Raw genomic sequence first — 24,664 nt, 5'->3', positions numbered from 1 at the left:
AAAGGACAAGGCCTTTCCAGCTTGTATTAGAAATAAGGCTTTAAAAATACCAGGAAAGGGGCTTCCCTGGTGGTGCAGTGGTTAAGAATCTGCCTGCCAATGCAGGAGACACGGGTTCGAGCCCTGGTCCAGGAGGATCCCATATACCGCAGAGCAACTAAGCTCATGTGCCACAACTACTGAGGCCTGTGAGCCTGGAGCCTGTGCTCCGCAACAAGAGAAGCCACCACAATAAGCATGTGTGCCGCAACGAAGAGTGGCCCACACTCTCCACAACTAGAGAAGGCATGCGCACACCAACGAAGACCCAACGCAGCCAAAAATAAGTAAAATAAATAAATTATTAAAAAACAGGAAAAAGGCAACATACTAACTTAAATCAACAAGTGAAACTGGTTACTATTAGATCCTTTCCTTTTTTTAAAAAAATTAATTACTTGATTTGTTTTTGGCTGTGTTGGGTCTTTGTTGCTGCGCACAGGCTTTCTCTAGTTGCGGTAAGCGGGGGCTACTCTTCATTGCGGTGCACAGGCTTCTCATTGCAGTGGCTTCTCTTGTTGTGGAGCACAGGCTCTAGGCGTGCAGGCTTCAATAGTTGTGGCACGTGGGCTCAGCAGTTGTGGCTCGTGGGCTCTAGAGCGCAGGCTCAGTACTTGTGGCGCCACAGGCTTAGTTGCTCCGCAGCATGTGGGATCTTCCCGGACCAGGGCTCGAACCTGTGTCCCCTGCATTGGCAGGCGGATTCTTAACCACTGTACCACCAGGGAAGCCCAGATCCTTTTCTTATAAGAAAGAAGTTGGAAAAAAAGGGTCTAATGGATAAATACGGATCTTGGAAGAGGACAGTGAATAGATATTTTAAAACTAGGCTTTGTTCTTCTCTCTCAAGATTGTTTTGGCTACTTGAGGTTTTTTGTGGTTATGTACAAACTATATAAAGTAAAAGGCTGATATTTAAAGTATATACCGAGACTTAAAATATAAAGCTCTAAGATGGCAAGTATAAATAATACCTCTTGGAGTTGCCCATCATAAACTCTATGGGCTGGAAACCAGGAGTTCTGGGTTCTGATGTGCTGCTGACTAACTGAGTGACCCCAGGGATGGGCCAATAATCTTGTTGGTATTCAGTTGCTTCATCTGAGGACTGAGAAGTTTAGACTAGATAGCTAATTTTGGAGTTCCTTCATGTTTTAAAATTCTGTGATCCAAACAAAGGGTACCTTACCTGTGAGATCAGTCCCTTCTGGGAATATGAGGAGTTGAAGTGGTTCATGGATATCACAAAAATAATCAATCATGTCTTCAAAATGGCTCTTATCATCCTTCCATTTCCTATGAATGAAGATATAGGCCGCAGCCTGCATGGCCCAACCTAGAATCAATTTAACAAGTATTTATGTATAATTTTAATACCAATATCCACATATTTCTGAATATAATATTTCAGAGTTTTGGAGTTTTACTATAAATTATTTACTTTCATAATAAGCATCTCATGATATACCTTAAATTCAGCACTGATCTTGGATTAAATAACAGATATACCAGAGAATATTCTTAAAAGAGTCTGTTAAATTCTGGAATTTGCAAAATTCTCAAAAACCTCTTTTCAAGCAAAACCTAGCTATTAAAATAACAAGGAGAAAAACTTCCTTACTATCTATCAGTAACTCACCCAAAGTTAACAATCCTAACTTAAACAGATACTTTAACCAAGTTACCTACAAGAGATATATGACTATGTGTTATCAGGCTTACAAAGCAGTAAGCACGGGATTGTTCTCAAGCCATGTATACGAGCATTGTCTTTACTATTTCCCTTTCTGTACTACTCGATCTCTAAATCCAATTGCTGTTTTCAATGTAATCTCTTCTTTAGAGTTATTTTAAAAAGAAAATACGCAATGACTACTAAACACATTAATTAGAGCATACGCTGTGATCACATTCCCTTTCTCTAAGGCGAATTCAACCTTGCTACTGAAGAGGCAGCTCTAGACGAGCCAGGTTTTTCCCAGCTGGCATCCCTCCCTGGCCAGAAATGACGAACTACTGTGGTAAATATCTGACTTAAGGCGGACAATGAATAGTCTATTCAATAGTCCATGAAGCATGAAACCCTTGGCCCATACACAGTAACTGTCTTGGCCAAATGTTCTCTCTCAGGAATTTTACCTGGGACCATGGAGAAAACAAGCTGGTATATATAAGACAAATGGACGGACAAAAAAAGCAGATAACAGAGACAGTAGCACCTGAGGCAAAGTAAAGGTAGCACACTATAGTGAAGACCTAAACAACTGCTCTTGAGGCACATAAAGCTGACTGTGATCAAGAACAAAAGAGAGCCTTCCACAATGGCTGGCCAGTCTTTGGGTTCACCTCTTGGATATCCCAGAAGAGTCCATCTCCCTTATTGTCATGTGTATCTTTACAATATACTTTTACTAGTTCAGCTAGAGGGGATGAGTGGTAGTTTCTTAAAAACACAACTAAAATAATAGCTATTATCATTTAGTAAATACAGTAGTACCCTAAGAATATATAAAATTATCATTAAATCATGATTTTAAAATCTGTAGGACTTTATTTGGTTTGAATTAAGTCCAAACTAGAATACTGTATTCTACAAATATAAATAAGCATATTCCCAAATAATCCACACTTTAGTATAGGGTCTTGCCGATAATGTGTCCAGTTGCTGCTCACCCACTGTATTTGTCAGTCATATCCACCTGTACTGGAATTGATCCCGCACCTGCCCCCTCTTACATGTCTCCTCTTTTACCTGAGGACACCTACATCCACAGTGCAGTTTGTAGGCGGTATAACTCTGGAATGAAATTGCCTGGGTTAGAATCATAGTTCCACCATAAACCAGCTGTTCAGCTTTAAGCCTTTGTCCCTTATTGACCCCAAACGTAAAAATAAGCATAATGCTGCAACAGTATTTACCTGATAGGAGTTGTTGTAAGAAATAAATTAAGATTATTTAGCACAAAGTATTCAATAAGTAATAGTTATTGTCATTATGATTAAGAAGTTACAATAATACCAAGGATATTGCACCAAGGAACATAAAAATGTAACCAAAAAAGTTCCCATTCACAATTGCCCAGCCCTACGCTGGTGTTTTGGAAATTATAAACTCTATTTTATTATTTTAAAGCTCATGCTTAAAATTTTTTCACCTTTCTATTTTTACAAACATTTAAACTTAAATAATTCTATCAACTTTGAGTTAATAATCTTCCCCCAAACAAAAAATTATGCTTTCCTCTTGTCCCTCTTCCAAGATTTGTAGAAATCATCCAATAGTTCCTCCAAATTGCTATTATTATTACTACTACTATTCCTTATGCTTCACAGAACGATTTTAATTATTTAGACTTGACTCGGGTTAAGTCTGTTGGCTTCTCTTCTTATCATTGTTTCTTATATCCTATGTCCTTCTGTTAGTCCTCCTTAAGGAACTTGTTTCAAAAAAATGTTTGAGTTTTTGCATTTACGAAATGTTTTTTTTGTTGTTGTTGTTGTTCTCAATTTTGGAGGCTAGCTTGGCTTAAAACAGAACTTGAGATTTTAAATCATTTTCCCCTAGGAATTTCAAAGCTGTTTTTCCCACAATCTTCTTATAGAAGTCTGATATCAATCTGATTTCTGCAGATAATTTTTTTCCCCTCTGGAAGCTTTATTTTCTCTTTATCTTTGGTTTTGTGAGACTTCACCAGTATGCAACTTTTTCATTAATTCTGCTCAGCAGTTGGTACACTCTTCCAATATGAGTCTCTTTAACTTTGGGAATATTCCTTCCATTATTTAAGAAAACACTACTTTTTCTCTTCTTCATTCTCTCAGACTTTCTATTTAGAACTTCTCTTAGATAGATGTTAAAACTTCTGGTTTTGTCCTCTCATACTTTTTATCTCCCTTCATTTGATGCTGTGTTTAAGGGAAAATCTTTTAGCTTAGTCATCTAACTCATTAATTTCATCTTTAGCTGTTTCTAGTCTACTAATTTTTATTTCAGCAATCAACTGTTTAATTGTCAAATTTTATGGACAAATAGCAAAAACTATAATAAGCTATGACAAGTACAAAGAGGAGTAATTTTAAAAAAATGTTTATTGAATGGTTACTATGTGCCTAGTACTGTTCTAAGCATTTTTCATTAATTCAATTAGTTATCAAGACAACTTTATGAACTAGGTAAAATTATTATTCCTATCTTATGGATGAAGAAACTAAGGCACACTGAGAACTCAGAGAACTAGTAAGTGGTAAAATCAGGTTTCAAATGCAGGCAGTCTGGCTCCAGAGCTGATGTTTTTAACCACTGTACTAAACAGCCTCTTTGCAATACATACTTGAATCTCTCTAAGGGTATCAGTGAAACACAGTATAAATTCTCCTCAGAGAAATGTCTATTCCTCAGAGAGTTTATTCCTAGACTTTCTTTAAAGCTGTGTATTTTTCTCAAATGTTAATTCTGCATTGTCCTCATATTTGTAAAGGATGTTCTAGACTGAACAATACTGACAGGTTGTGTATTTCTCCATTCCAAGTGAGAATATCTGTTGCTCCCTTGGGGGGAGGGAGCAGTAGGAAAACCCATAGGGCTGTGTCATAAAACTTTTCAAATATTATGTGTATGTTTCGGAAATCCCAGAAAGGGAAGTAAAAAGACTAAATCAGTCAGCCTCTTGGACCTCTCCTCTGAAGACGTGATGATTCTTCCCCTTTGTGCTTTGCCTTTTCATGTTCCATTTATACATTATACATCACTAATGCTTTTGAATCTGTTTTACTCCCTTTAGCTTAAATGTTTTCTCCTTCTCATAAAAACCACAGGAAGACCTCGTGAGTCTTTTTCTTCTCATTTCATTGCCATCAGTACACATGTTATTCACGTTTAAAGCAATATCCAGATTTTTCTTAACATTCTTGAGGTCCTCATACAGTTTTATGACATTTATTTCATAAGTCTATGGGCTGATAAATGACAGTGCAACTGATCCTGTCATTTGAAATTAGTCTATATAACTTGCCTGTTTTATACTTTTTCCATTGGAGGACTTTCTGTCTATCACCTGAATTTCTCAGACAAGTACTGAGAGCCTGGCAGGTTTATAAAAATAGATTCTGTGGATGCTGGCATGGCTCTGTTATCACCATCTACTTTCAAAAATCCCATTTACATTACCAGCACTGCATTCTCAAAGCAGAAAGGAGTAATCTCTAAGCATACTCTATTGTCCAGAGGTATTCCATAATTTTAGAACCTGGTTTTCCTTGGCTTAAATTTTCTTTTATCAAATTTTAGAGTTGGCTAGGAAAAAGGAAAACCCAACCAATTTACTTGAGTGTATTTTTAACATGCATTCTTTCTCCATAAAAAGTAAGCCCTTTTCAGCATTTTCTTTTTCCTTTTTTTGTTTTTTTTAAATTTAATTTTATTTAATTTTTATACAGCAGGTTCTTATTAGTTATCCATTTTATACACATTAGTGTATATATGTCAATCCCAGTCTCCCAATTCATCCCACCCCCCCCACCACTTTCCCCCCTTGGTGTCCACACATTTGTTCTCTACATCTGTGTCTCTATTTCTGCCTTGCAAACCGGTTCATCTGTACCATTCTTCTAGATTCCACATATATGTGCTAATACACAACATACGTTTTTCTCTTTCTGACCTTACTTCACTCTGTATGACAGTCTCTAGGTCCATCCACGGCTCTCCAAATGACCCAGTTTCGTTCCTTTTTCTGGCTGGTAATATTCCACTGTATATATGGGCCACATCTTCTGTATCCATTCGTCCTTTTTTCATTTTAGTGTAGATGAGTATACAGTTAACCCCTGGTCAACATGGGGGTTAGGGGTGCCTACCCCCACGCACAGCCTAAAATCCACTTATAACTTTACAGTCATCCCCTCCATATCCATGGTTATGCATCCACGAATCAACCAACCACAAATTGTATGGTACTGTAGTACGTATTTATTGAAAAAAAACCCACAGGTAAATGGACCCATGCAGTTCAAACCTGTGTTCAAGGGTCAACTGTAGTTAAGAGAATCATAAAAATATCTATACTACTCACCTATTGTACTAAAAACTGAACTTCAAAAATAGATTAATTCATCATTGTTGTCCAGGTACTTATTAATTCATTACGGTATTTACTTTGGGACTATGAATGCAATACCAGAAACAAAAAGCAATGTGCAAGAGATAAAACAAACTGTTCTCTTCAACATATTTTCAATCCTGAATAGAGGGTGTGGATACAACCAAGGGAATGTTACCCACAGGCCTCTATTAAATGAAAATGAGTGATAATATGAACAGATGCAAATTTTATATAAACTCGTATCACAACAATCATAAGCAAATACTATGTTTGCTGACTGTGTGGTTGTGCATAACAATGGTTATACAAATGAATCCAGAACAAGTACTATTTCTCAGAATTTCAACCTATGTCAGCATTTAGCAAAATGCTACACCAAGTTAGGGAAGCTCTGTCTTCTTTGAACTCACATTTGAAATTAGGTAATGCTCTCTATATCCCTCATCTAAGATGATGAACTTACATGAGGCTCTGGCTTTTAAAAACATTGAGAGGAGGCAGATAATCAATTCTATGACTTTTTCCTGTAATAATCCTTTTAGAACATGCCTGTATCATTAGGTTTCAAATGTGCTTGTGCTGAAAATACAAGACAGAAATCAAAGTATAAAATATGAGCAGACAATTAAATAATATCCTAAAGGAAACTCAATTCCAAATATAATTTCAAATTTGAAAAACCACAAAATGGATAAAACCACCCTTACTGCAAATTTCACTAGACTCCACAAAGAGATGATTATATCTACCTGCAGAGAGTAGAAAGTCTTGCTTGACACTGAAGAAATACCTATTTATTGATGGCTTTTGGTTGGCAAGATGCAATTTCTTGGTTATGATTACAGTTTCGGGGTTTTACCCTATGGTGGAACCAAAAACCTGTTTTTCATACTATGTGAGATTTACCATTTAATCAGTATTACAGATGAAGTGCCATCTGAGATATCTGTTCCTGTTGCACAACTGATTCCTAAGCTACATATATTACTAGCTCTATACACTGAGAGAGGCAGTAGCCACCAGCATGTGGTTGGCAGAATAATGCCCCCACAAAAGATATCCACATCCTAATTCCCAGAAGTGTGAATACATTACATGGCAAAGAAGAATTACGGTTGCTAATCTGCTGAATTTAAAATAGGGAGATTATCCTGGATTAGCCTGGGGGGGCCAGTGTAATCATAAAGGTCCTTAAAGGTGGAAGATGGAGGCAGGGAAAGACTCAGTGTCAGAGTGAGGCTATGTGAGGAGGACTCAGCTGGTTCTTGCTGGCCTTAAAGATGGAGGAAAAGGAGGCAGGAGCCAAAGAATGTGGGTGACCAATAGAAACTGGAAATGTCAAGGAAACAGACTCTCCACAGGAGCCTAACAGAAAGGATTTGGTCCTGCAAATGCCTTGATTTTAGCCCAATGAGCCCCACATCAGACTTCTGACCTCCAGAACTGTGAGATGATAAATATGTGTGGTTTAAGGTGACTCCATTCATGGTACAAGCAGTAATAGAAAACTATACAGAGCACAGTCAGTGCCCAGATCGTAGTTTCTAACACCTTGCTTTAATCAAAGGAACTAGGGTTCCTTAGGAAAATGCTGAGCCTAGGGCTGGGGCAGGGAAAAATACAAGAATCTTGTACCACCAGAAAATAAGAAAATGATTAAAAGAAAAAAAGAAATATGGGGACCCAAAAGGACGTAAGAGCCAACCTGCAAAAACTCCCAATGGCCAAAGCTGGAACAACTTCAGCAACAAAATAAATAACAATAGTACTGGATTATAACCCAAAGAATAAAATAAATATTGATAAGTTCATATTGGCATAATTAAATGACTGAGAAGGGACAAACCTTCACAGAATTGCAAATAAAATATGTAGATGCTCCCCACTCCAAGGAGGTGAAGCTTAATTCCCCCTGCCCACAACCAGCCCTACCGAATAAAATACAGAGAGAGAGGAGAAAACATTAACTTTGTGGTGCAGAACCCTGGCAGACACCACCTTAACCAAATGATTACAATTAACATCACTCATGATAAGCCAGGTTGATATCATGAACCCTCCTGATGAGATGAGAAAGTCACTTCATATCCGTGGGGCTTTTTCCCAAAACCCAAAACTAATCATGAGAAAATGTCATGAAAAGCAAATGCAAAACAAACTCAAAATGAGGGACATTCTACAAAATATCCGACCAGTTCTCTTCAAAAGCACTAAAATAAAGACAGACTGCCACACAATGGAGGAAGACTACAGAGACATGGTGACTTTAAAAAAAAAAAAAAAGAGATCCTCAATTGGATCCCAGAACAGAAAAAGGACATTAGTGGAAACACTGGTGAAATCTAAATAAAGTCTGTAGTTCAGTTAATAGTATTGTACCCATGTTAATCTTTTGTTTTGACAAATGTTCCACAGCTGTGTAAGAGGTTAACATCAGGGGAAGATGGGTGAAAATAGGAAAATTTTCTGTACTGTCTTTGCAAATATTCAATACATCTAAAATTATTCCATATAAAAAGGTATTTAAGAACATCTAATGTTAATGCAAACTACTGTTTAATTTAAAAATACATGAATAACAGCTATTTTGCATTCTAAAATCAAAGACCTAGGTGTTCTTACTTGGGATTCACTTACTATGCCGTTTATTTGATTGTAATAGTTGAAGATTATCAGTAACCACATTTCTAAGATATAGTTGGGACATTATTTTTATTGTGGAAGGACATGTTAAATCTTGGCTACATGATATGTCCCTGCCTGGTATTCATTACACAATGACTCTCAGAAATATCTGACTTCAAGCATAAGGAAAATAATTCCCATAAGATTTAAGGACAAGAATAAACAAGGGAAAAAAGGCCACACTGGGTTTCGTAAACTCCCTTAACAATGACATATATAATAAATACAACAGCTAATTCAATTTTTCCCCAGTATTACAATGCTGCCTTTCTCTTTAAAAATATCATTACAATTTATAGGTACTTATTTAGCCACAAGTGAAAGGAAAACTGAAGGCGCTAGAATCAAGTTATCTCTTGAAATTAAGGTTGAAAAACAAACTATAAAGTACATTGGGTCCATCTCTCCTATTTTTTTTACTATTATTGTAAAACACCCTTTTCAAAGTTGGCTCAAATTGATCATTTTAAGACTGACTTTATTTGTGCTTCTCTACTAAATGCAAAGTGGACAGAAAACCCTAAAGCTCCCCCCAAATTCTTTTACTTCTTTCTCCTAAAATTGCCCTGTTATAAAAACATGGATTTTAGGTAGTTTTTAGAATCTACTTATTAATTTAGGCAAAGAAATTCTTCAATTTTCAGTACAAATGAGGGTACTGAAAGGCCTAGAGTCAAAATATGCTTCCCAGCTCACATCTGGAATGCCTCGCAGCCTGCAGCAGTGCAGCTGACTGAGGTATTAGAGATGGTGCACATCAACAGGATATCCAATTTAGGTAAACAACCGCAGTATAACTCCAGTAAGTAACTGACTGAATAACCTTAAAGCCCAGAACCATGTCTCCCAACCAAAGAATCTGTCAACTTCCATACAGCTCAGAACTTGAGCTTTGTTAACAACTCAGCTAACACAGTCAAAACAAAAGCTTCGTTTAAGTTACTTAGATCTCAGTACAATCATAAAAAATTACTTAGTTCTCAATGTAGTTCTAGAAAGAAGTATAATCCTGGTATACTGCCTGGCATATGACTTAACTAAAATAAACCTTTGTTCCCAATGGGTTTCCCTCCCTCCCTGGCAAAAAGAAAAAAAAAAAAAAATCATCAAACTCATCTCAGCCAAGCAACCCTGGCAACTGAAACTACAAAATCAACAAGGACAAAAACTTATTTTTCAACTAGCAGTAGTAGCTAAGATGAAAACGATCTGTATGTATCTGAAAATACACAGAGTTGTATGTGACATCTAGCCATAGAACTAAAACATTTTAATACACTGTCTACTATATTTCTTCTGACAGTTTTCATAAAAATCTTAATTCACGATAGCCATTATAGTAACATTTACTGAATGACTACATCAATCGTTGCATACTTTTCTTTATAGATTGGTGAAATGTGGGAAAGAAGCTGTATGTATCAGGATCCTTTGGGCTATAAATAACAGAATACCAATCTGAAAGCCATATAAACCCTCTGGGTGTATGTGTCTCACATAAAATGTAGTCTGGCCCCAAGGCTGGTTCAGAAGCCAGGCCCTCACATTCTATTTGGCCATCCTCTTGGGTGCAAGATGATTGCAGGAGCTCCAAGTATGATGTACTCTCACAATAATGTCCCAAAGTAGGAAAGGAGAGGCATTGTCCCTTCATGAACCTCTTATTAAGGAGGAAAATCCTTCCCAGAGCCTTCTAACAAGGAGTCTCCCTATTAGGTCCCTTTGGTGGGACTGGCTGATAGGAGGCTGAGGAAGGCAATATGAGGTATTTTCATTCTCTGTCATGGGATGTGTGTATCATAGAAATACATTGTTAAAAATAGTAAAACATCCTCTCTGGCCTTTAGGTATTTAGTAACAAATGCAACAACACAGGAAAGAAGGGTGCTGTGAAACCTTCCATGATTTACAGTAGGAAGCAATAAAATAATCAGTCTCTTGTGGCCAGGTGACAAGAAAATTTGCTGTAAGTAAGAACTACAGTTTAGTAATTAAGTAGCTAGGAATCCTTGACTAAAAGCCGCCTTTGAAGATAGGTCACAGAGGGAGTGTCAAATATATGTGCTGTAGAGTAGCGGTCCCCAACCTTTTTGGCACCAGGGACCGGTTTCGTGCAAGACAATTTTTCCACGGACAGGGGCGGCGGGGAGGGGGTGATGGTTTAGGCGGCAATGAGACCGGTGGGGAGTGGCAGATGAAGCTTGGCTCGCTCACCCGCTGCTCACCTCCTGCTGTGCGGTCCGGTTACTAACAGACTGCACACTGGTACCCGTCCTCGGCTTGGGGGTTGGGGACCCCTGCTGTAAAGATTCCTTCCAGGAAATCTCAAGCAGCTGTTACTCAGGGTGACTAGTAACTAGTAATTCCTCACTTAGCTGACGCAGGTAGTAAAACTGACGCCTCAGAGATACCAAAGAAACTGGTAGGAATGGGGTGTTACTGATACCGACTCTTGAGGAGAGTCTTACTTCAATATAGAAATTTATTCATCTTATCCTCTGAGTTGTAAAATAGGAGAGCAGCATGAAGTGTTGTTAAATTTTAAAAGGGTCTACCAAATTGAATGGTGTCAAAGACATTCATGGCTTAAAGACGGTTCTAGTTTTAATGAATGTCCATTTTAAGTAGGAGGAAGCTGGGTAGGAGAGGGAGAGTTTTCCCTCTCACCGAAGATAAAGTTGGGTATTATAAACTGTAAATATCTCAAATAGGAAATTATCCATTCTTTGTACTTACTATATAATAGTTAATAAAATTAAGGTGACTTCAGTAAATTTAGTGATTCTTAAAACTGTGTGAGAAATATCTTTAAATGAATTTACATCTAACACTTATACATTAAATACAGTTAAAACTGAAATTTTGACCACATAAAATGGATTATCTTTCCAACTAATGTATGATGCTTGTTTTGCAGCATGTTCATGTGTAACAGCAGCATGCGCTATAACCACTGTTTCTCCAGCGTATTGGGCAAGGTATACAATAGATTTTAACCCAGTAGTTTTTATTCATGGTCTTTAAAAAGAGAAGAATGCTTATAAAATGCCAAAGGCATATTTTTTAAATTCCAGTTATTTCTATAGATCAGATTTGACCAAAAAAATTTTAGTATTTTGGGAGACAGGTTATTCTCAGGGAGGCCGGACTTAGGAAAAGCCTCTGACCCAGTTTCAATTATCCAGCTAAAACAGGACCACCACAGGAGCCTGTAAGGATACACTCAGACTTTGCATGCCTTGAACAAACTGAGAGTGGATAAAAGCATTCATCAGAGGCCATGCTGTTACTTCTTTCTTGTCCCTGATCTCATTCTGGAACAATCTAGATATATTTCACAATTTGTGGTTGTTCCTAGTTTTCACCACTACCTTATGGTGCAGTTTGAGAACAGTAGGATTATATGACAATCTACTTTAAAATCAGGACGTATATGTCAGGGAGAGTTTAGTTCAATCCACGACTTGGCAACTTTTTAAATCACTATCCATTTAATGTTTACTCCTCTTTTTGTGCTTTCTAAAAGCCTCCAACCCTTTTGCCACTCAAGTGTGATTAACTAATGATCCAGAAAAACCAAGGAGCCATGAGCTGGGTGGGCCAGATGGCACACGAATTTCCTGGTACAAAAACACTAGGCAAATGGACTTTTCATGACACCTCTGGGTTTCATATTTCCTGCGTTGTTACTAAGTGGTTATGAAGTTGACTAAAAATAAAAACCTATGTCTAAACCATCATTATAAATAGTTGAAATCTATCAGACATTTTTTCCTTAACATCTAATTTCACATACCTTAGCAGACTCTAAACAGTTTAGCTAGCTCAGCTTACCAAAACTCTTTACAATGTGAACTGGAATCTAAACACTCTTAATGGTTTCTTCCCTAGCCTGTTAGGTAAGTCTGTTACTTCCATACTTTAAGAAAAAACTTTCAAATTCTAAATTCTCATCCATTCTCCAAACTGGCACTACAGATATATAATATTATTTCCCTTTGGTCATTCGTAAATGAACTAAGGAAACCAGATAATTATATTCCAAACTCTGATAAGCAAACATTTATTTAGAAATAATTATACATAGCAACATTAAATACACCCTAAAGTCATGGCAAGTGTCAACAAGCTAAGTCTGGCATAGTCTGAAGCAGGATAGAGCTGACCAATAGGACACATCCATTCTCTTCCCTTTCTTTCATTTTCCCCTGCAAACTCCAACATTAATACTCCATTTGCAAACACATTCTGTTTTATTTTTCCTGCCTACACTTTTGCCTTGCTTAATTTACTTTGCACTTATTCACTTTAAAGGTTCTAAAATCGGTTTTTTTCTTCAATCCAAAATCTGTTCTCATTAATGGTTTGCATTTTTATGAAATCCTATCAAGTCTACAAATACTTTAAGAGCCTACAATGGTGAGAGACACTGTAAGGAGCTTATATCTTTTGGGAAAAGAAAATGGGAAAGCTAAGAATGAAATACTTACACAGAAACTCAAACAAGAGAGAAGACAGTTTTAACAATGTTAAAAATGAGTATAGGGGCTTCCGTGGTGGTGCAGTGGTTAAGAATCCGCCTGCCAATGCAGGGGACACGGGTTCAAGCCCTGGTCCGGGAAGATCCCACATGCCGTGGAACAACTAAGCCCGTGCACCTCAACTACCGAGCCTGAGCTCTAGAGCCCGCGAGCCACAACTACTGAAGCCAGCGCGCCTAGCGCCCGTGCTCTGCAACAAGAGAAGCCACCGCAGTGAGAAGCCCACGCACTGCAACGAAGAGTAGTAGCCCCTGCTTACTGCAACTAGAGAAAGACCGCGCGCAGCAACAAAGACCCAACACAGCCAAAAATACATAAATAAAAATACATAAATTTATAAAAAAAAATGAGTATACCATTGCAGAATAGGAGGAAGTAAAGATTAGGTGATCAGGGAAAGAGAACATGGGTCTGTGAGACACTAGAAAAACCAGAGGTCTAATATGGATCTCTGTAAGGCAAAAGGTGGGAGGGTGGATGTCCCAAAGGGAACTACAGAAATAACAGGCAGCAGCAAATAACACTCTACTGGCATTTAATTTAATCCTCACACCACCCAATAAAGCTGTACTACTTCTTTTTTAAGTTGAGATGTAACTGATGCATAATATTACATTAGTTTTAGGTGTACAACAAAATGATTCCATATATGTACATGTCATGAAATGACCACCGTATGTCTAAGTTAATATCTATCACCACATAGTTACAAATATTCTCCTTATCAGAACTTTTAACATCTACTCTCAGCAACTTTCAAATATATAAGAGTATTATTAACTATAGTCACCATGCTGTACATTACATCTGCATAACTTATTTATTTTATGACTGGAATTTTGTGCCTTCTGAGCAACTTCACCCATTTTGCCCACCCCCAAATCCTGGCCTCTCTGTATCTATTCAGTTGTGTTTTTGGGGAATTTTATTTTATCTTATTCTATCGGGTTTTTTATTATGGGAGACTTCACAAATAAGTGAAAGCATGTCGTATTTGTTTTTCTCTATCTGACTTTTCACTTAGCATGATGCCCTCAAAGTCCATCCAGGTGATATAAATTATAGGATATCCTTTTTTTTTATAGCTGAGTAATATTCCATTGTCTATATTTACCATTTTCTTTATCCATTCATCTACCAATGGACACAAGTTGTTTCCATGTCTTGGTTATTGTAAATAATGCTGCAATGAACATGGGGGTGCAGATATCTTTTCAAGTTAGTGCTTTTGTTTTCCTCCAATAAATACCCAGAAGCAGAATTACCAGATCATATGGTGGTAGTTCTATTTTTAATTTTGGGGGAACCTCCATATTGTTTTCCACAGCTTCTACACCAATGTACATTCCTACCAACAATGCACAAGCGTTCCCTTTTCTCTATAGCCTCACCAACAGTTGTTATTGCTCAGCTTTTTGACAGTAGCCATTCTAACAGGTGTGATGTGGTATCTCATAGTTTTGATTTGCATTTTCCTGATGATTAGTGCTGTTGAGCACCTTTTCATGCACCTGTTGGCCATTTGTATGTCACCTTTGGAAAAATGTCCATTGATCTCCTCTGCTCATTTTTTAATTAGATTGTTATTTTGCTGTTGAGTTATATGAGTTCTTCATATATTTTGGATATTAACCCTTTGTCAAATATATGATTTGCAAATATTTTCTCCCATTCCATAGGTTGCCTTTTCATCTTGTTGATGGTTTCCTCTGTTGTGCAGAAGATTTTCAGTTTGATACAGTACCACTTTATCTTTGCTTTTGTTTCCTTTGCTTTTGGTACCAAATTCAAAAAAAGTCATCACCAGGACCAATGTCAAGAAGCTTGCCACCTATTTTTTCTTCTAGGATTTTTAAGGTTTCAGGTCTTATGTTCAGGTCATTAATCCATTTTGAGTTAATTTTTGTGTACAGTGCAATATAGTAGTCCAGTTTTCACAACAAACACCATTTATTGAAAAGACTATCCCTTCTTTATTATATACTCTTGGCTCTTTTGTCATAAATTAATTGACCATATATGTGTGGGTTTATTTCTGGGCTCTGTATTCTTTTGTACTGATCTATGTGTCTGTTTTTATGCCAATGCCATACTGTTCTGATTACTACAGTTTTGTAACTAGTCTGAAATCAGGGAGCATTATATCTCTAGCTTTGTTCTTCTTTCTCCAGACTGCTTTGGGTATTCTGAGTCTTTGTGGTTTCATACAAATTTTAGGGCTGTTTGTTCTATTTCTATCAAAAAATGCCATTGGAATTTTGATAGGGATAGCACTGGATCTATAGATTGCTTTGGACAGTATGGACTTTTAAACAATACTAATTCTTCCAATCCATGAACACAGAATATCTTTCCTTTCAGATATGAGCACAAGTATCTTATTTGTCTACTTCAGCTTCTTTCATTGATACTGTATAATTTTCAGGGTACAAGTATTTCACCTCCTTTATTCCTATTTTATTCTCTGGTGCCACTGTAAATGGGACTGTTTTCTTAATTCCTCTTTCCGTTTAGTTTGTTATTAGTATATAGCAACACAACAGATTTTTGTATATTAATTTTGTATTGTGCAACCTCACTGAATTCATTTATTAGTTCTAACTGTTTTTTGCTGGAGTCTTCATAGCTTTCTATATATAATATCACGTCATTTGCAAATAGCGATGGTTTTACTTCTTTTTTTCCAATTTGGATGCTATGTATGTAATCTATCTAATTTTGCCTAATTGCTCTGGCTAGAACTTCCAATATAATGTTGAATAAGAGTCGAGCGCATCGGCATCCTTGTCTTATTCCTGAACTTAGAAAAGAAGCTTTCAGCTTTCCATCACCATTAAGTCTGATGTTAGCTGTGGGCCTCTCATATATGGCCTTTAATATATTGAAATACATTCCCTCCATACCCACCTTGCTGGAAGTTTTAGTATCAATGGACGTTAAGTTTTGTCAAATGCTTTGTTGTTGTTGCATCTATGGAGATGATCAGATAATTTTTATCCTTCCTTTTATCAATGCAGTATGTCTCATTGATTGACTTGCAGATGTTGAACAATTTTTGCATCCCTAGGACAAATCCCACTTGATCATAGTGTATTATCTTTTTAGTGAACTGCTGAATTTGGTTTGCTAACATTTTGTTGAGGATTTTTACATCTATGTTCATCAGGGATATTGGCCTCTAATTTTCTTGTGGCATCTTTGTTTGGTTTTGGTATTGGGGTAATGCTGGCCTCATAAAATGACTTTCGAAGTGTTCCCTTCTCTTCTATTTTATGTTTCCTTCTTCTTTTCTTGGCTGTACTGCATGGCATGTGGGATCTTAGTTCCCTGACCAGGGATCGAACCTGTGCCCCCTGCATTGGAAACACAGAGTCTTAACCACTGGATTACCAGGGAAGTCCCATCTTCTATTTTTGGGAAGAGATTGAGAAGGATTAGTATTAGTTCTTTAAATGCTGGGTACAATTCACCACTGAAGCCATCTGGTTTTGGACTTTTGTTTGTTGGGGGTTTTATGATTACTGATTCAATCTCCTTACTAGTAATGGGTCTGTTCAGACTTTCTATTTCTTCATGATTCCTAGGTCATATGTTTCTAGGAATTTATCCATTTCTTTCAGGTTGTCCAATTTACTGGCATATAATTGTTCATAGCAATCTCCCATGATTCTTCATATTTCTGTGGTATCAGTTGTGCATCTATCCTTTCATTTCCGCTTTATTTGTGTCCTCTCTTTTTTTCTTGGTGAATCTAGCTAAAGCTTTGTCAGTTTCCTTTATCTCGTCAAAAAACCAACTTAGTTTCACTGATCTTTCCTATTGTCTTTTCAATTTCTCTTTCATTTATTTCCTTCCTTCTAATTTTGAGCCTTATTTAGTCTTCTTTTTCTAGTTCCTTGATGTATAAAGATAGGCTGTTTATTGAAGTCCCCTTTTAGAATTACTTTCGCTGCATCTCATAAGTTTTGGTGTGTTGTATTTCCATTTCCATCTGTTTCAAGGTATTTTTTGATTTCTCTTTCGATTTCTTCTTTGACCCACTGGTTGTTCAATAGTATGTTATTTAGCCTCTGCATACTTGAGTTTTCCAGTTTTTTTTTCTTGTAACTGATTTCTAGTTTCATAACATTGTGATCAGAAAAGATTCCTTGACATGATTTCAACCTTCTTAAATGCAATAAAACTTGTTTTGAGGCCTAACATATGATCTATCCTGGAGAATATTCCATGTGAGCCTGAGAAGAATGTGCATTTTGCTGCTTTGGGATACAGTGTTCTATATATGTCTATTAAACTGTATGTCAGACCAACTGGACTTAAGGCCAATGTTTCCTTATTGATTTTCTGTCTGGATAATCATCTATTGATGAAAATGGGATATTAAAGTCCTCTACTATTACTGAATTGCTGTTCCCTTTAGGTTTGTTAACATTTATGTATTTAGGTGCTCCTTTATTAGGTGCATAAATATTTACATATGTTATATACTCTTGTTGGATTGACCCCTTCATCATTATAATGACCTTCTTTGTCTTTTATCACAGACTTTGTCTTAAAATCTATTTTGTCTGATATGAAATACAGCTAACTCAGCTTTCTTTTGGTTTCCATTTGCATGGAATATCTTTTTCCATCCCTTCACTTTCAGTCTGTGTGTGTCCTTAGACCTGAGGTAGGTCTCTTATAGACACCATAAAGATAGGTCTTGTTTATGTTTAATCCATCAGCCACTTTTGTCTTCCAATTGAAGTATTTAATCCATTTACATTTAAAGTAATTATTGATAGCTATGTACTTACTGCCATTTGGCTAATTGTTTTGTGGCTGTTTTGTAATTCCTTTGTTCCTTTCTTCCTCTCTTGCTCTCTTCCTTTGTGATTTTCTGTAGTGGTGGGCTTAGATTCCTTTTTCTCTATCATTTGTGCATCTGCTACAGTTTTTTCCTTTGTGGTTACCATGAGACATAAAATAATGTATAACAGTTGTTTTAAGTTGATAACAACTTAAGTTGAGACACATTCTAAGGCTGTACATTTTTACTACTCCCCCACCATGTTATGTTTTTGAGGTCACAGTTTACAGCTTTTTATCTTCTGTATCCCTTAAAAATTATTGTAGCTATAGTTATTTTTAATACTTTTGTCTTTTAAACTTTATTCTAGCTTTAGAAGTGATTAACCCACAACCTTTACAACATTATTCTGAATTTTACTATATATTTATATTTACCAAGGATATTTATACGTTCATGTTTCCCAGTTCTAATTAGCACCTTTTCTTTTCAGCTTAAAGAAGTCCCTTTAACATTTCTTTGTAAGGCCATTCTAGAGGAGATGGACTCCTTGAGCTTTTGCTTGTCCACAAACCTCTCTCTCTCCTTCAACTCTGAAGGACAACTTTGCCAGATACAGTTTTCTTGACTGGCAGTTTTTTTCTTTCAGCACTCTGAATATAGCATGCTACTCCCGTCTGGTCTGCAAAGGTTCTTCTGAAAAATATGCTGATAATCTTATGGGGTTCCATTGTATGTAACAAGTTGTTTTCCTTTTGCTGCTTTGAAAATGCTCTTTATATCTTTAAATTTTGACACTTTAACACATTATTGACTGGAGACATATTAATACATCTTTTGTTACCTGAATGTTATTGAAAGGAAACGTATCAGTATGTTTTTAGAGAGTGATACAATTAACATCACTGTGCAAAGTTGTTAGAGCTTAAAATTGATCAAGGGTTCATTATACAACTTGTGATTGTCAGTATCATTCACATTTTGCTCCGTTAGGTTTTTGTTCCAACCTTGTGTATATTATAAACGTAAAATTTTCAAAAATGACGTATCGCAAAATTCTGAGTGAAGAAGAATTTTTCGGTGAATTCTATGCAGATACTTTCTCTGATTGTCTGAGTGACATACTAGTGTCTCAGAAGATAGTTCTTCAGAATATCGTTCTGATTCAGACAATGTGAATATTAGACCAACAAAAAGACAAAAAACCTTAGTGATTGATTCTGATACAGAAAGTGAAAATGAAACTCAGTGCTGGAGAATTCTCCTTTGCTTCTATAGAAGAGTGGATTGAAGACAACATTTCATGAAAATTAGAAGATTTTACAGGTGTGTCAGGTGTAACTATTGAATGTAATAACCCACAAAGTGTTAGTGAAATAACAATTAATTTTTGGCTGACCAAAATAGAAATCACTGGCCACAGGCATTAATTTTTGCAAAAATCCCCTGTCAATAATGAGTTAATTATGTGTCTTGGTGTGAGGCTCTTTAAGTTCATCTTATTTGGAATTCTCTGGGCTTCCTGGATCTGGATATCTGTTTCCTTCCCCAGGCTGAGGTACTTTTGGCCGTTGTGTCTTCAAATAAGTTTTCTGCCCCTTTCTTTTTCTCTTCTTCTGGGACCTCTATAATGTAAATGCAGGACCACTTGATGTTGTCCCATAATTCCCTTAAGTTATCGTCAATGTTTTCCAGTTTTTATGTTTGCTGCTTTGATTGGTTATGTTCTACTGCCCTGTCTTCAAGTTCACTGACCCTTTTCTACTGCTTAAACCGTTAAACCCTCTGTTTTCAGTTCAGTTATTGTATTCTTCAGCTCTGTGACTTCTTATATTTTCTATCTCTTTGTTAAACTTTTCATGCATTGTTCTCCTGAGCCCAATGAGCATCTTTAGGACTGTAATTTTGACCTCTTTACCACCAGGTTAATTACCTGTCTCCAGTTCATTAACATCTTTCCCTAAAGTTTTATCTTGTTCTGTAATTTGGAATATATTCCTGTGTTTCTTAATTTCCCTTGACTCTCTGTGTTGGTTTCTATGCATTAGATATAATACCCACCTCTCCCAGGCTTGTAGGAGAGTCCTCCTATAGGAGATGAACCTTATCATTCAACCCTGCTCTAGTTCTTGGCTGTCTCTTAAACCTTTGTGATTGTCCGAGCAGCCTACTTTATTTTTAGTGGCTCCCAGTAGTTGAGGATGGCTATGCCAGTGTCGGGGGAGGATCTCAGCACCTTGATTCAGGCCAATTGGAAGTCAAACCCTCAGGCAGCCGCTTTTAAAGTACGTAAATATAGTTCTTTCAGGAGAAGACTTGGAGATGGGCTTTTATGTCTCCTCCCTCCATGCTAAATAAGCTCTAGAGTAATGGTTGGCTCTAAGAATTCTTTCTTTATTTGCTACTGTCCCATTGACCTCCCCCCTCCCCCCAAACACAAGCCCACTGGCTACAAGAGCCAGGTTATCAAGGGATGTGTTTTCTGGGTGACAGCCACAAAAGTCAGAGTGCCAGACAAGTATACAAGCTCCTTTCTCGGAGACACTGGTGACCAGACGTGGGCCAGAGGGAGAGTGATATCCCCACCCCCAAGGTTTCTAGATTACAGTCTGCCCTTAGATGTGTGTTTAATGAGAAGCCTGCCCCTCCGACCACAGCAAGGAATATAAGCAAATAGCCGTCCTTCACAGAAAGACTGGGGGCTTTTCATTCAGCTGCCTCTGCACTGGGTCCCGGAGTATAGCCACATAAGTGTGCGGGGCCCTTTAAAAACTATTTCTCAGTTTGCTATATCCTATGGGTCTCCACTGGCTTTCAAAGCTAGATGTTTTGAAGGCTCATCTCTCAGGTGCAGGTGTTAAAAGTTGGGGTGCTACTAGATGTGGGGTTCAAAACCTCCACTCCTGAGGGAGATGCTCAGAGTTGTCAGATTCCTCCTGATTGTGGGTTGCCCTGTGTTCCTGGCTGCACTAGTCTGGAGCAGAGTTTCTGTCTGGCTGAACAGGGAGGTGGGAGGAAACAAGTGTGTCTTGTTTCAAATACCACAGATTATCATTGTTCTCGATGAGCCTTGGTATAGATTTTCTTGAGTAAATGTTTCTTCATTTGCTGTATGTTCTTCGGACCATTTCTGGAGACTTTAAATGGCTGTTACTTCAGAATTTTCACCAGTTTTCCTGGGAAGTGGGTCTACAGAGCTCCTCATACCTTCATGTTGGAACTGCCTTTCCAGTCATCTCTTTTTTTTTATGAACTATTTTTTTTTAAATAATTTATTCATTTATTTTTGGTTGTGTTGGGTCTTTGTTGATGAGCGCGGGCTTTCTCTAGTTGCGGCGAGTGGGGGCTACTCTGTTGCAGTGCACGGGCTTCTCATTGCAGTGGCTTCTCTTGTTGCGGAGCATGGGCTCTAGGCATGTGGGCTTCAGTAGTTTTGGCACGCAGTTTCAGGAGTTGTGACTCATAGGCTTAGTTGCTCCACGGCATGTGGGATCTTCCCAGACCAGGGATTGAACATGCGTCCCCTGCAGTGGCAGGCAGATTCTTAACCAGTGTGCTACCAGGGAAGTCCTCCAGTTGTCTTTTATTTATTTATAAAATAAATTTATTTTTATTTATTTACTTTTGGCTGTGTTGGGTCTTTGTTGCTGTGCACAGGCTTTCTCTAGTTGCAGCAAGTGGGGGCTACTCTTCATTGCGGTGTGTGGGCTTCTCATTGCGGTGGGTTGTAGCGAAGCACGGGCTCTAGGTGGGTGGCCTTCAGTAGTTGTGGTGCGCGGGCTCAGTAGTTGTGGCTTATGGGCTCTAGAGCGCAGGCTCAGTAGTTGTGGCTCACGGGCTCTAGAGTGCAGGCTCAGTAGTTGTGGTGCAAGGGCTTGGTTGCTCCTCAGCATGTGGGATCTTCCCGGACCAGGGCTCAAACCCATGTCCCCTGCACTGGCAGGTGGATTCTTAACCAGTGCGCCACGCAGGGAATTCAGTCGTCTTTTACACACAAGATTCTTCTTGGGTCGTACTTTTAAATAACACCCTTGTAATATTTAAGTTACATTGTTTTGACTGTCTTTTTTAGAGGCTCCAATTATACAGATGTTAGAACTCCTCTAACTAGGTTCGATTTCAACTACTTTCTTTCTGACAATTTTTTTTCTTTTTTTCTCCTTTTCATTCTCTATTTTCTTTTGGTTTTTTAAAATTGTGTTGGAGTATAGTCGATTTGCAATGTCATGCTAGGTTCAAGTGTGCAGCAAAGTGATTCAGTTATACATATACATATGTTCATTCTTTTTCAGATTCTTTTCCCTTACAGGTTATTATAAAATATTGAGTATAGTTCTCTGTGCTATACAGTAGGTCCTTGTTGGTTATCTATCTTATATATAGTAGTTTGTGTGTGTTAATCACAAGCTCCTGATTTATCCCTCCCCATCCCCCACGTTTCCCCTTTGCTAACCTTAAGTTTGTTTTCGACATCTGTAAGTCTGGTTTGTAAATAACTTCATTTGTATAATTTAAGATTCCACACGTAAATGATAACATATGATATTTGTCTTTCTCTGACTTACTTCACTTAGTATGATACTCTCTAGGTCCATCCATGTTGCTGCAAATGGCATTATTTCATTCTTTTTTATGGCTGAGTAATATTCCATTGTATGTATGTACCACATCTTCTTTATCAATGGACATTTAGGTTGCTTCCATGTCGTGGCTACTATGAACACTGAGGTGCCTGTATCTTTTCAGATTATGGTTTTCTCTGGATATATGCCCAGGAGTGGGATTGCTGGATGATATGGCAGTTCTATTTTTACTGTTTTCTCCATAGTGGATGTACCAATTTACATTCCCACCAACAGTGTAGGAGGATTCCCTTTTCTCCACAGCCTCTCCATCATTTATTGTTTGTAGACTTTTTGATGATGGCCATTCTGATCAGTGTGATGTGATATCTTATTGTAGTTTTGATTTGCATTTCTCTAATAATTAGTGATGTTGGGCATCTTTTCATGTGCCTTTTGGCCATGTGTATGTCTTCTTTGGAGAAATATTTATTTAGGTCTTCTGCCCATTTTGTGATTGGGTTGTTTGTTTTATCAATATTGAGCTGCATGAGCTGCCTGTAAATTTTGGAGATTAATCCCTTGTCGGTCGCATTGTTTGCAAATATTTTCTCCCATTCTGTGGGGTTTCTTTTTGTTTCATTTATGGTTTCCTCTGCTGTGAAAAAGCTTTTGAGTTTAATTAGGTCCCATTAGTTTATTTTTGTTTTTATTTCCATTACCCTAGCAGATGGATTGAAAAAGACCTTGCTGTGTTTTATGTCAAAGCGTGTTCTTCCTATGTTTTCCTCTAAGAGTTTTATAGTATCGCATCTTATATTTAGGTCTTTGACTCATTTTGAGTTTATTTTTGTGTCTGGCATTAGAGAATGTTCTAGTTTCATTCTTTTACATGTAGTTGTCCAGTTTTACCAGCACCACTTATTGAAGAAACTGACTTTTCTTCATTGTACAGTCTTGCCTCCTTTGTCATAGATTAATTGACCATAGACGTATGTGTGCGTTTATTTCTGGGCTTTCCATCCTGTTCCATTGATGTATATATCTGTTTTTGTGCCAGTACCATACTGTTTTGATGACTGGAGCTTTGTAGTATGGTCTAGGGTCAGGGAGCATGGTTCCTCCATCTCTGTTTTTCTTTCTCAGGATTGCTTTGGCTATTCGAGGTCTTTTGTATTTCCATACAAATTTTAAAAATTTTTTGTTCTAGTTCTGTGGAAAATGCCATTGATAATTTAATAGGGATTGCACTAAATCTGTAGATTGCCTTGGGTAGAATAGTCATTTTGACACTATTGATTCTGGTAGCATCTTTAGGATTCTCTATGTATAGTACCATTTCATCTGCAAACAGTGACTACTTCTGCAAACAGTCTTACTTCTTCTTTTCCAATCTGGATTTCTTTTATTTCTTTTTCTTCTCTGATTGCTGTGGCTAGGACTTCCAAGACTATGTTGAATAAAAGTGGCAAGAGTGTGGGAATTCCATGGTGGTCCAGGGGTTAGGACTCGGCGCTTTCACTGCTGTGGCCAAGGTTCAATCCCTGGCCAGGGAACTAAGATCCCACGAGCTGCATGGCATGGCCAACAAAAAAAAGTGGCTGAGAGTAGACATCCTTGTCCTGTTCTTCATCTTAGAGGAAATGCTTTCAGCTTTTCACTGTTGAGTCATTTTCTGTTTTCTTGTATTGCTCTTTTCATTTTACTCTATTATTTTCCTCTTGGATATTTCATAATTCGCTCTTCATTTCTGACATGATTTTGCCTTTTTGTTCTTTTTTTTCCTTGGATTCAACTGACTTATATTTCTCCTTGTTTTCTTGTCTATTACTGTTCATTGTATTTCTCACCCAAAAGTATCTTTTTTTTAATATCCCCAAATGCTTAGTTAATGATAATCCATTCAGTTTGGAGTGTTATGGTGTACATTTTTTGGCTTTTCGG

General features: G+C 37.5%; 1 protein-coding gene across 2 annotated transcripts in view; it reads right to left on the bottom strand.

Moving 5' to 3' along the window:
* The window catches only part of LCLAT1 (lysocardiolipin acyltransferase 1), a 192,467-nt gene that overhangs the window by 90,404 nt on the left and 77,399 nt on the right, over window positions 1-24,664 (bottom strand). For both annotated transcript variants that reach the window (XM_082671721.1, XM_082671720.1), the window contains one exon: window positions 1,229-1,375. In XM_082671721.1, coding sequence (XP_082527847.1) covers window positions 1,229-1,375 — 147 coding nt within the window. The remainder of the gene's footprint in view (window positions 1-1,228; window positions 1,376-24,664) is intronic.

Source organism: Grampus griseus, assembly GCF_964374135.1.
Source record: "Grampus griseus genome assembly, chromosome: 15".
Taxonomy (NCBI): Eukaryota; Metazoa; Chordata; class Mammalia; order Artiodactyla; family Delphinidae; genus Grampus; species Grampus griseus.
The sequence above is the reverse complement of the archived record's forward strand: the minus strand, read 5'-3'. Positions and strand labels throughout refer to the sequence as shown.